We start from the raw sequence: 12,857 nt of genomic DNA on the forward strand, positions 1-12,857 counted from the left end.
TTTTTTTGCTAACAATACTTTTTCTAATTAGAGATGCCATAATCTAAGTATCATAATATAATAATAACAATAAAAACAGTGATAAAAATGGTAGCAAACACTAATATATGGCTTTAAGGTTTGTAAAGTGCTTTTCAAATTTTATCTCATAATCATCAGTTCTTCATATTCTTCCTCTCCAGACCTGAGAAATTTTGGGTCTTTTCTCTTGAAGTTCATAATTTAAAATTTGTGGGTTCTATTTGTACATGTATATAATTGTTAGCCACTAAGAAGTGGTAGGTTTAGCTGATGTCTAAAGTTCCTTCTCTTTTTAAAATGCTGATCTCTTGTTTCTAAAGGGAGAAGTAAGGAATATAGGGAAAGATTTTTTTTCCTTTTTGTTTGTTTCGGTTTCCCCTATTCCTTGATTATTTGTAAAAAGAAAAATATAGAAGACTGAGGCTAGTTTTTATTTACACTCCACTAAATACTGGTACTTTCCAATACCTGCTGACTACAGTCTTTCAGGAGTATAACATCTATCTTTTTAAAGGTCAGCTAGTGAAAGCCTCCATTTACAATTAAGAATCCATAGTGAATGTTAGGCATGCTATATGTTTGTCATACCACAGGATCATGTCTAACATAAGTTTCCTGAAAAGCTAGTTAAATTTTTTTTAAGTTAGTTAATGTTCCATGAAAATCCCCCCAATACCCTGACCTAACTATGGGAATGACACACTTTAAAATTATGTTTGTATCTTTCCAATTGACTTTAATTCTTTACATTGAGATGGGTATGGGATAGGTCTCTGTTTGTTTTATATTGAATGTTAACCATCCTTTCAACAGGATGTTCTTAGGATGATACATTCAAAGCTAGAAAGGACTGATTAAAGAAGGGTCACCTAGCACAACCCCATTTTACAGAAGAGGGAAACTAAGGCCTAGGAAATATAAAGCAGGAGTTCTTAACCTAGTGGTTATGAACTTTAAGATATATAGATATATATAGGAGGCAGCTAGGTGGCACAGTGGATAAAGCACCAGCCCTGGATTCAGGAGAACCTGAGTTCAAATCCAGTCCTACATACTTGACACTTACTAGCTGTGTGACCCTGGGCAAGTCATTTAACCCCCATTGCCCTGCCCCCCCCACCAAATATATATATACATACACATATATATGTGTGTGTGTGTGTAAATATGTATGTATGCGTGTGTGTATGTAAATATACATATAGTAAAATATTATATCTAAAAACATAATATATATAGTAATATATAGTAAAATATTATATCTAAAAAATACTGTATTTCAGCATAATTGATTTCCTTTATAATCCTATGTGGTTTTTCCCATACATTTAAACATATTCTGAGAAGAGGTTTATAGGCATTGCTAAGTTGCCAAAAGAGTCCATCACACACACACACACCCCACACACAAAAGGTTAGGAACCCTTTGATTAAGGAATGATATTGGCCCCAAACTAAAAATGTAGGCTATTAGTAGAACATTAGATCAACATATTTATGTATTAAGACATAACAAAGGGGCAGCTAGGTGGCACAATGGATAGAGCACTGGCCTTGGAGTCAGTAGTACCTGAGTTCAAATCCAGTCCTACATACTTGACACTTACTAGCTGTGTGACCCTGGGCAAGTCACTTAACCCCAATTGCCTCACCAAAAAAAAAAAAAAAGGACATAACAAAAAGAATGATTAAATTGACTTTTATTTAATATTTTAAAATTAAAGTGTTATCAATACTCCCATTTAAAAATGTATTATTATTTTGCAGTTATTCAGCAATATGGCAAGTTCTGATAGTTTCTACAGTTTGTAGACCAAATGTCCCTCACTTCTTCAAAGAAAGGTCGGGGATGAATTTCCTCATTGCTTCAGAAACAAACTTGGTCATTATACTTATACAGTGTTAGGTTTTGTTGTTGTTTTTCCTCATATTAGTGCATAAACTTATTCCCACCCATTTGCTATTCCCTAATCAATGATAGCTATTCAATTTTTAGTTCTCTGCTACCTCAAAAAATGCTGCTTGTGTATATTTTGGCATCTTTTCAATCTTCTGTCTCCTTGTGGTGTATGCCCACCAGGGAAATTTCTTTTTTCTTTCTTCTTTTTTTGGGGGGGGCGGGGCAGCAATGAGGGCTAAATGACTTGCCCAGTGTCACAGAGCTAGTAAGTGTCAAGTGTCTGAGTCTGGATTTGAACTCAGGTCCTTCTGAATCCAGGGCTGGTGCTTTATCCACTGCCCCACCTAGCTGTCGCAGGGAAATTTCTAAGTCGAAAGATAAAGACATCTTAGTCACCTTCTTACTGAAATCCAAATACTACCCACAGTGGTTGGACCAATTCAAGTTCCACCAATAATCTCTTGATATGCTAATGTTTAATCCTTCCAGCAGTCTGCCAGTTTGTTGCACATAAAGTGAAACTTCAGAATAGTTTTCATTTGGCTTTTTCTTATTATTAATGATTTGGAACAATCTATCCTATGATTGTTAATCGATGCAGTTATTTTGAGAACTTATCTTATCCTCTAACTACTTATCCATAGGGAATGATTCGTGGTCTTATACAATTTTATTATCTCCCTATATTTAACATCTTTCCTTGTTATTTTAATTTGCGTTATTGTGGTCATTGTAAAAGTTCTTGATCTGCTCTCTTCAGTTTGCATCAGTCCTTAGAAATATTCCCTAGTTTCCCAGAATTCTTTACCTTTGTTATATCTTATAGTGTAGTAAAATATTATATTATACTCATATACCACTGTTTGTTCAACCTTTCCCCAATTGATAAGTACCCATTTTGTTCCTAGTTCTTTGAATCTTCAAAAAATTTTGCTATAGATGTTTTGGATCTATGAGACCTGTCCCTCTCTGTCTTGGTCTACTTTGATAGATATACCTAATATTGAGTGGTCAGTCATTTTCAGTCATGTCAGACTCTTCATGACCCCTTTTGGTGTTTTCTTGATAAAGATCCAGGAGTGATTTGCTATTTCCTTCTCCAGTTTATTTTAGAGATGAGGAAACTAAGGCAAACAAAGTAACATGACTTGCTTAGGATCATGCAACTAGTATCCGAAGTCAAATTTGAACTCAGTTCTTTTTGATTCTAGGCCCAGTGCTCTAATGTGCCATTAGCTTTTTAATACTTTTCTGTTGGGGCAGTGGCCCTTTTCCATGTATGTGCATGTGCACACATATGTGTTTTTATGTTATACATGCATGCATGTACACAATATGCAGGCAGCCGGATGGCATATTGGTTGGAATGGTCAGTTTGGAGTCAGATCAAAGTTCAAATGATGTCTCAGACACTTACTGGCTAGTTAAACCTGGGCAAGTCTTTTAAACCTATTTATAAAACGGGGATAATAATCATAGTTACCTCACAGGATTGTTGTGAAGATCAAATTGAGATAACATATGTGAAGCTATTTGCAAACTTGCAATTGCTTTATGAATGTTAGTTGTTATTGTTATTTGATCTTTTATTTACATCAGTAGTCTTTTTTTTCAAAGATATATGCTTTGATGATCCCCTCCCCCCCAAAACCCTGATTAGCAGGTTGTCTTATTTTAGTTGCATTGATTTTTCTCTTGAAGAAGCTTTAAAATTTTATATAATAAAAATGGTCTCTCTTATCTTTTAAGATCCTCTAGATTCCTTGTTTGCTTAAGAATTCTTCCTGTAGCCATGGTAACACCAAGTACCCCCTTCCATTTTCCTATACGGCAATGGTTTAATTTACATCTATTTGCAGCAGTCATATATATCCCCTTTCAATCTCTATTTCTACACACATGATTAAAAATTTCTTCAATACTGCAATGCCCCATCTGGCACTGGGCCAGAATTTGGTGAGGAAATTGGTTGTGCCTTCTCTTGTCCCAAGAAGGGAGGGGGAGGGAGGGAAAAAGTAACAGAGAAATTGTTGTTCAAATTCAGTTTGGGCATGCCATTCAATTACATTACACAAGTATTCATTATGCAATGAGCTTATGCGGAGACAAGTGTCCTGGGTATTAAGCTGGAAAAGGCCAGAGGCAGAAGACAGTCATCTTAACCAGAGGCTCATATAATGTCTGAGAAAAGATTGACAAAAGGCAAAGAAGTCCAGGCTTTACTACTTCTGAGTTTAGTGCTGAGTGATGAAAAAGAGATAAAGGCAGACAGTTTACTAGGAGGTACCTCAGCCATTCACTAACCCATTGCATGGTCAAATGTGAATGTTTAGCACAGCCTTATGTCTTCTGTCCTGTCCTCCCCATTTGTTATCTGGGGCGGGGTGGGGTGGGGTGGGGGAACCTTCCTGTCTTTGTTGCCCTCCTTATCTTTCATTGAATTTGTAGGTCACAGGTTTACCAGCACCTTTGTTGAGTTTTCTCTGTTCTATTGTCACCCCTTATTACCCTCCAAGGAACTCATAGGATGGTAAAATACCATTAATGTTAAAAATGAATTACTGGGGCAGCTAGGTGGCACAGTGGATAGAGCACGGACCCTGGATTCAGGAAGACCTGAGTTCAAATCTGGCCTCGGACACTTAACACTTACTAGCCGTGTGACCCTGGGCAAGTCACTTAACCCCAACTGCCTTACCAAAAAAACAAAACAAAACGTTAATGGTGATGTTGGTGCTCAGGCTCCTTGCTGTACATGCCCCCCCCCCCCCCGCCCTTTTTGTTTTTGGTTAAGGATATCCTAGAAATAGCACTGTACAATTAAGTTTTTTGTTGTTGTTTTTGTTTTTTGGTGAAGCAGTTGGGGTTAAATGACTTGTCCAGGGTCACACAGCTAGTAAGTGTCAAGTGTCTGAGGCCAGATTTGAACTCAGGTACCCCTGAATCCAGGGCCGGTGCTCTATCTGCTGTGCCACCTAACTGCCCCAAGTTTTTAAGTTAATATGTGCTGTATCCATAAATTTTAATTCAGTGAGATTCATTTAATGAATGAATGCTCATAAAGTAGCCCACTGTTGACTACTTGGATCTTAACTTTTCTAGATGTGTGTACTGTGAAGTTAGGGGAAATGACTTTTAGGTTTTTCAATTGATTATAGATTATGTTAACTTTCTTGATGTTGCAACCAGTTGTGGTATATTGGTTAAAAATTCTAGATTGGGAACGAGTATGCTTTGGTTTACATCCTAGCTCTGCAATTCAATAGCTATAGGCTTTTGGACAAACCACATGACCTCTTACTGTGCTAGGTCTCTTGATGGAAATGCTATTTGTGTTCCCTGATTCCCAGAGCTATCAGAAGACATGAGATAGTGAATGCAGGAGTTTGGTGAACTGTTAAGTGATAAAGAAGTGGTAGCTATTTTTGTTGCTGTCATTATTGGGAATGAACTCCTTTGTTTCTCTGTGCTCTTTCTTTCCTTTGCCTCCAGGATGGTTCATTGGGAAACATCGATGACCTGGCACAACAATATGCAGATTATTATAATACCTGCTTTACAGATGTATGTGAAAGAATGGAAGAGCTGCGGAAAAGAAGGGTTTCTCAAGACCTTGATTTGGTGAGTGAGCTGCTACAACTAATCTCTTTTTGGTTGTAGTTAATTTAATGGTATTTTTTTTTTCTTATTACATGTAAAGACAATCAATGTTCAACATTCATCTTTTTTTTTTTTTGGTGGAGCAATGATGGTTAAGTAACTTGCCCAGGGTCACACAGCTAGTAAGTGTCAAGTGTCTGAGGCCGGATTTGAACTCAGGTCCTCCTGAATCCACAGCTGGTGCTTCATCCACTGCGCCACCTATCTGCCACCTCAGCATTCATCTTTTATGAGATTTTTTATATTATTATATTATATTTTTATAAGATTTTAAAGTTCCAAATTTTTCTTCTTCCCCACCTCTCCCTGCTCTCTTCCCAAGACAGCAAGCAATCTGATATAGGCTATACATGAACAATCATGTAAAACAGATTTCCACATTAGTCATGTTGTAAAAGAAGAAACAGAACGAAAGAAAAAACACAAAATATCCCCCAAAAGTGAAAATAGTATGCTTCGATCTGCATTCAGAATCCCATCAGTTCTTTCTCTGGATATGGGTAGCATTTTCCATCATGAGTTTTTTGAAATTATCTTGGATGAGAAGAGCTAAGTCAATCATTGTTGATCATTGCACAGTGTTACTGTTGCTATGTACAATGTTCTCCTAGTTCTGCTCACTTTATTCAGCATCAGTTCATGTAAGTCTTTCCAGGTGTTTTTGTTTGTTTGCTTTTGGAAATCCACCTACTCATCATTTCTTATAGCACAAAAGTATTCCATTACATTCATATACCCCAATTTGTTCAGCCATTCCCCAATTGATGGGCCTCCAGAGTGGCCATAAATATTTTTGTGCATATAGGTCCATTTCCCTTTTTTTTATGATTTCTTTGGGATACAGACCTAGTAGTGTTATTGCTAGATAAAAGGGTTTGTCTTCTGATCCATCAAACAAGAGAGTTGTAACTCCCAGGTATAACCTGAGTAATTGATAACCACAAGCAGTGCTTCAGATAAACTCCTAGGGTCCTCATTGTTCACAATGACATATGAAGCTGAAAGAGCAAACTGGAAGGTGGTTACAGAGATGAGAGCTTATATTTTTAATTATATTTTAAAGGATCAATTCAGGTTTTGTAGGAACATAAATTGAATAAATTACAGGGAGTGGAAATCAGTTCATACCTCCTAAGCTAATATTTTTTATACAAGATATTATTAATTCTATTAGCACTTTAAAATAGAGATTTCTCATTTTTCTTCTCCTAAAGTGTCATGCTTTAGAATGGAAAGTTTGTAATTACAGTTGGAAAGGACTTTCAATATCATCTCTAATCCCATGATTTTATGGATAAGAAACTGATGTCTGAAGGGGTCAGGTACTTGTCCAAGGAAACGTAGGAAGTAAGAAGCAGAGCTGGGTTTGAACCAGGCCCCAGGAATCAAGTTCAGGGCTCTTTCTACAGTTTTAATGCCAAGTCTTGTAACTAATGGAGTGTTTGGAATTCTTTGTATGAATATTGAATGTTTATATGGCTTTCTATAGATGTACAAGCATTTCTATGGTAAACCTTAATAAGCAAATATTTAAATAAGAGTAATAGTCAAGTTTACTAAATTGTGATGTTTCCCTTCAGTCATCTCTTAATTAATTTATCTTATTGCTTTTTTTCTTTTAAATTAAAAAAATACTTTGTATTGTAGGGTTTTTTTTATATTAGTCATTTCCAGGTCTCTGTAAATCCACCTTCTTGTGATGAAAAAAAAATTAACTTTGTTTGACAGTGTTCCCAACATTTGATCCCCACCTTTTTCCCATGTGGGAAGATTCTTCCCTTCTCTATCCTAGAAGAGATGGGGAAAAGATAATTAAATAAAAACAGGTTGTCAGGAGTATTAATTGGTTGCTCCTTTGTTTACATAGAAAGGTACAGTTGTATAATAGAAGTAAATCAATAAATACTTTAAAAAAATTTAAATAAACACTTTTAAATTTGCTCTTAGACTTGAGTTCAGGGAAGGTCTGAGATCAAATCTTGCCTCTCAGGGAGAAGTCATGCAATATTTCTGGGTCTCAGTGTCCATGGCAGTAAAATCAAATCATAATGGCACTTACATTATAGAATCATGCTAAGGTCAGTTGAGATAATATGTGTAAAGTGTTTTGCAAAATGTAACTTTATGAAAATGCTACCATTTACTAATGATTATTTTTGCATCTACGTTCTTTATCTTTTTACCTATTTACACTGCTTTACATGTCTTTAGATTACAGTTATGTTAAGTAGCTGAAAATTCATTTATTAAAAAATGTCAACTTGTTTGTTTAATAGAACAATCGACCTTAAGTATAGTTGAATGAAGTTTTCTTGGATCTGGAGTAAGGTTATTTCAGGGTTGTCAGTTATAAATTGATTCTTCTTCCTTTCATTCATAGCTTTAGTAGCGAGCTGGGCAGTCATACTTTAATAGAATAAATTTTTTATCCTTAGAAGCATCTAGTGGGAGATAAAATATGTGTGTGTTTGGATCATGACCCCGTGCCACTCGAGCAGCTATTGCCCAAGGGGTTTCTTTCCTACTGACTTTGTTTTATAGCACATGTGAATGATGGGAGTCCTTTCTCCCTTTTAAAAATGTAACCTCATGTAGCAGAAGACTCCAGTGCTTGGTTAAAATTAACATAGTGCCTCCTATTGGGGCATTTTTAATGAGAAAATATTTCTTCTTTTGATGGCTTAGAGCTATATAACAACTTAAGTGTTGTATCAAAAGGATTGCTGTTGATTTGAACTTGAAAGATTATCTGGGGGCTTCATTGAACATGCCCCCAGGGCAGAGAAACTTTTTCTACAAATGGAGCAGCCTTGTTTTGGTTTTTTAAAATGTAAAATTGAACACCATTCTTAACAATTACCTAATTACTTGTCCAGATAAGAGTTGGGTATAATGCAGTCATCTCCACAGCATTGGGGAATTTTAGAAGGCAGCTTCTGTTCAGGGTAACGAAGCATGGCTTATGATGGGAAGGAACTCGGTTCCATTTAGACAGATGGGCTTAATTTGGTGTGCTCTGTTCCAGAGCTGCAAAAGACAGTCTGGGGAAAAAAACCACATGAGCTTAATTAGTTCACATCAAAGGTGCAAGAACTTGGTGGTGGGTTAAATTGATGGGAGCTAATTTGAGCCAGACTTGTGATTCAACTGTTCATCCTCCCAACTACACTCTCAGTTAGGAAAGCAACTCCATCAAATTGGCAACTTGGATCTCAGTCTCTGTTTTGTGCAATCCAGTCAGCCTGGCTAAGTTTGCCAAGACAAAGGGGAGGTCTCTCATTTCCGTAACCACCTTCCAGTTTGCTCTTTCAGCTTCATATGTCATTGTGAACAATGAGGATCCTAGGAGTTTATCTGAAGCATTCTTTGTGGTTATCAATTACTCAGGTTATACCTGAGAGTTACAACTCTCTTGTTTGATGGATCGGAAGACAGAGATCCAAGGAAATTAGTGAGGTTTCCAAGGCTACCCATTCACTTGATAACAGATCTGCTGGATTGAAACCAAGACTGGATCTCAGCACTGCTACTACTTAAAAGAGGCCTGCTTTTGAGTACCCACAAGCTCACTAGCACAGGTTATATCAAACTTCTTGGGAATACAAGTGAAAGCAAAAATTGTGATTCTTTGTATCCGTCGATGAAGGAAAAATTAATACTGTATTCTGTGTCATAAGTACAAGCCATGCCAGAAACTTTTTAAAAAAAGCAATTTGTGGGGGGCAGCTAGGTGGTGCAGTGGATAAAGCACTGGCCCTGGATTCAGGAGGACCTCAGTTCAAATCTGGCCTCAGACACTTGACACTTATTAGCTGTGTGACCCTGGGTAAGTCATTTGACCTTCATGGCCCCACAAAAAAAACAAAAAGAAAGAAAAAAAATCAATTTGTGATTATCTGATATCTAAGCCTTTTTCTGCTTGGAGAGAGAAATGTTCTCACTGACAGTCTCCTCTTGCCCCTGGCCAGGGCTCTAATACAAGGCATTTTGAAGTCTCAACAGATGAGATTCTTGAACAAGAAATATTTCACAGTATGGTAAAATGAAGTTAGAGAACTCAGAGCAAGGTAAAAGTTCAGCAAATAGTCTGTTTCATCAAATAGAACAGTAGTCATTTAAATTTTGGCACACTTAGAGTCACATTTTCCCCCAAATCAGTTGCTTCTTCTTTGACTACTTGCTTCAAGGATTTGCCTTTCCTGCTGATCGGCACCTCCCTACCTTCTACTCAAAAAGACTTCTTGCTTCACTTAGTCTAATTATCTGAATCTAGTGGTTTCAGAATTGGTTTCTCTTTTATATCAGTCCAAAGACAAAGAGCATTCAATGCATCATAGATTTAGGGTTAGAAGGAGGCTTAGAGGCTGTCTATCTAGTCTGACCCCACCTACTCCTGTTTTATAGAGAGGGACCCAAGACCTGGAGAGTTGAATTGCCTGGGTCTGGGATAGTAAAAAGGCTTCAGAATTTCCCCTTTTACAACTCTGATTCATGACATGGATAGAGCTATAGCTTGGTGAAATTTCTCAGATGCTGACTGAATTTAGCGGTGTGAAATAATATGTAGATGCTAGTTCCTAGTTTCAGATAAATAGAAGAGAAGCCTTGTCACTTAGACCCAATTACATATTAACTACAGAAGAATAAGTGGCACTTTTATCATTGCTATCCAACATACAAAGTAACTTCATTTATTTATTTAGGGGGAAAGGGTTTTTTTTTTTTTTAAAGTAAGGCAATTGGGGTTAAGTGACTTGCCCAGGGTCACACAGCTAGTAAGTGTTAAGTGTCTGAGGCCGGATTTGAACTCAGGTACTCCTGAATCCAGGGCCGGTGCTCTATCCACTGCTCCATCTAGCTGCCCTTTAGGGGGAAAGTTTTGATAAGCATGTCACATGTTTCTCTCAGTAATTAACTTTCTGAATTGGTTGGACAACTTAGTGCTATTCTGGTCTAGTTGCTTTGACCCAGACAGGAATAAAATATTGGATCTGATGGCATCAGAGCCAGATATTTTACATGGTGGCAACTATAGCTATGTACAGATGGGTTAAAAAAATAGCAACATAAAGATGCATTATTTTTCAAAATCATAGTGATGGCAAGGATTTTTATTTAGTCCCCAAATGAACCCTAAAGCCCTTTTGAATTTGGAGTTAGGCCTTTGCCTGGGCTGAAGATTAAGGCATTAGTTTCTGTGAACAGCAGGGGAGTCCCCCACGTTCCTCAACATTTGGCTCATCCCCATGCGCCATGTGTTTTTTTGGCTGGGAAAAACCACAATCAGAAATGGCAACAGTTTTCCAAGTCCATAATGGACCCATCTCTGGTGATATTAAGTGTGACATCTGTCAAACTGACACTGGCCAGAAAAGGGAGTCCCAAAAGGTGGCCGCCTATTACTGCCTATTTTCTGTTTCCTCTGCACCTTTGACATGGAATTGGTTTGGTGTTTGGCAGAAACAAGTTTGTATCGCTGGCAGTTGAGCATCATGGCAATGATGTATAGCCCAGGGGTTACAAGCTGTACTCTTCTTCTTACACATCCCTCACAAGCCAAATCACTGCTCCAGTTTGGTTATGGGCTTATTCATTTGTATGTTCAAAATGGAAGAATTCCAGGTTGAGATGGACACTCGATTGTTCTTTAGGGGCTATAAAGGTAGGGGGAAAAAAACCATTTAGCTAGAGGAGATGTTTAAAAAAGGAATGCAAAGCCACACTAGACAGCAGATAGAGAATAACAGTATAGCACTGAGGTAATTGAAGTTTCATTCATTCAGTAGACATGTACTGAATGCCCTGGTCTAGAGGAGGCAGGGATGCAAAGATGAATAAGAGTCTATCTCTGCCTTCAAAGCACTTACCATCAAGAAAGGAGGAAAAGAAATAGAGAATGTAGTAGAGCTTGCAAAATGGAAAAGAAGTGAGATTTCAGAGGAAGGAGAAATAGCTTTTGGTACATGGAAAAGGAAACATTTGAACTAGGTTTTGATGGGTGGGTATGATTTCAATGGGCAGCTGGGTGGTGCAGTACATAGAGTGCCAAGCCCGAAATCAGGAAGACTCATCTTCCTGAGTTCAAATCTGGCCTCAGAAACTTAACTATCTATGTGACTGGACAAATCACTTAACCCCTTTTTGCCTCAGTTTACTCATCTGTAAAATGAGCTGGAGAAGGAAATGGCAAACTATTCTACCCAAGAAAATCCCGAATGGAGCAGGGAAGAATCAGATGTGACTGAAAAAAGTCTCAACAACAACAAATGATTTCAATAAGCCAAGCGGGTGGAGGCAAGGGCATAGAGGTGATAATTCATGAGGTATGTTCTGCCAAGGTGAATTATCCAATTTGGCTGAAACATGAGGGTATGAGAAGGGAATCAGTGTAAGATAAAGTTGTAAAGGTAGGCTAGAACCATGTTGTGGAAAGCTTTCAAAGCTTACGTAAGGATCTTTGATTTTATTCAGTGGGTAATGGAGGAGATATTGAATATTGTTAATAGGAGTCTGACAGGATCTGAGTAGTACATTGGGAAGACTAATTTCACAGAGTTGTGCAGGATTGATTTTAAGTGGCTCTGAAGTCACTTTGGGCACACTACAAGTTCAGCAATAAACTTGTGTATATGTCCTCAAAAGGATCTAAGATTTTATCAGCATTCACTAATGCAGAACATAATCTTCTTCCACCTCTGGATTGTGAATGGCTAGGGATCAAAAAAAAAAAAGTGATCTTTTTCTGGTTCACTTTGTGCTGATAAGTCCCTCCAAACTTAGTTAGGCTGCCTTATCCTTAGCTGGTGACCTGTTATTGGGCATGTATTGGAGGCCTTCTGCCTTGAAAGGACCTGTCCAGGCTTGTGCTTCATTGATGTGGCCTTTGGAAACCCAGGAGAAGCTCCATTACATGATTGAAATAGAAGTTTAGCAATGGAATATCTGATGTAGCCTTTGAAAGTTATATGAGAAGCTCATTTTACCTTAGCCTCTTTCTTACCTCATCTTAGCCTCTTTATTCTTTTCTTTTCTTTTTTTTTTTTTTTAGTGAGGCAATTGGGGGTTAAGTGACTTGCCCATGGTCACACAGCTAGTAAGTGCTAAGTGTCTGAGGCCAGATTTGAACTCAGGTACTCCTGAATCCAGGGCCCCCGGTGCTCTATCCACTGGGCCACCTAGTTGCCCCACCTTAGCCTCTTTATTAATGACATTAAAAGGCTCTTACAGGATATTCTCTTTTAACCGAATTCCCTTTACAAGGGGAAAAAATGTTATT

At 37.7% G+C, this 12,857-nt stretch overlaps 1 protein-coding gene across 3 annotated transcripts in view; it reads left to right on the forward strand.

Moving 5' to 3' along the window:
• Nucleotides 1-12,857, forward strand: part of SASH1 (SAM and SH3 domain containing 1) — a 236,753-nt gene that overhangs the window by 55,384 nt on the left and 168,512 nt on the right. For 2 of the 3 annotated variants that reach the window (XM_044000447.1, XM_044000450.1), the window contains exon 2: nucleotides 5,414-5,542. In XM_044000447.1, coding sequence (XP_043856382.1) covers nucleotides 5,414-5,542 — 129 coding nt within the window. Of the gene's footprint in view, nucleotides 1-4,089; nucleotides 4,205-5,413; nucleotides 5,543-12,857 lie in introns of those variants that run through there. The other variant, XM_044000448.1, reaches the window with a different exon arrangement.

The sequence above is a fragment of the Dromiciops gliroides genome, chromosome 4 (genome assembly GCF_019393635.1).
Source record: "Dromiciops gliroides isolate mDroGli1 chromosome 4, mDroGli1.pri, whole genome shotgun sequence".
In the NCBI taxonomy this organism is placed as follows: domain Eukaryota; kingdom Metazoa; phylum Chordata; class Mammalia; order Microbiotheria; family Microbiotheriidae; genus Dromiciops; species Dromiciops gliroides.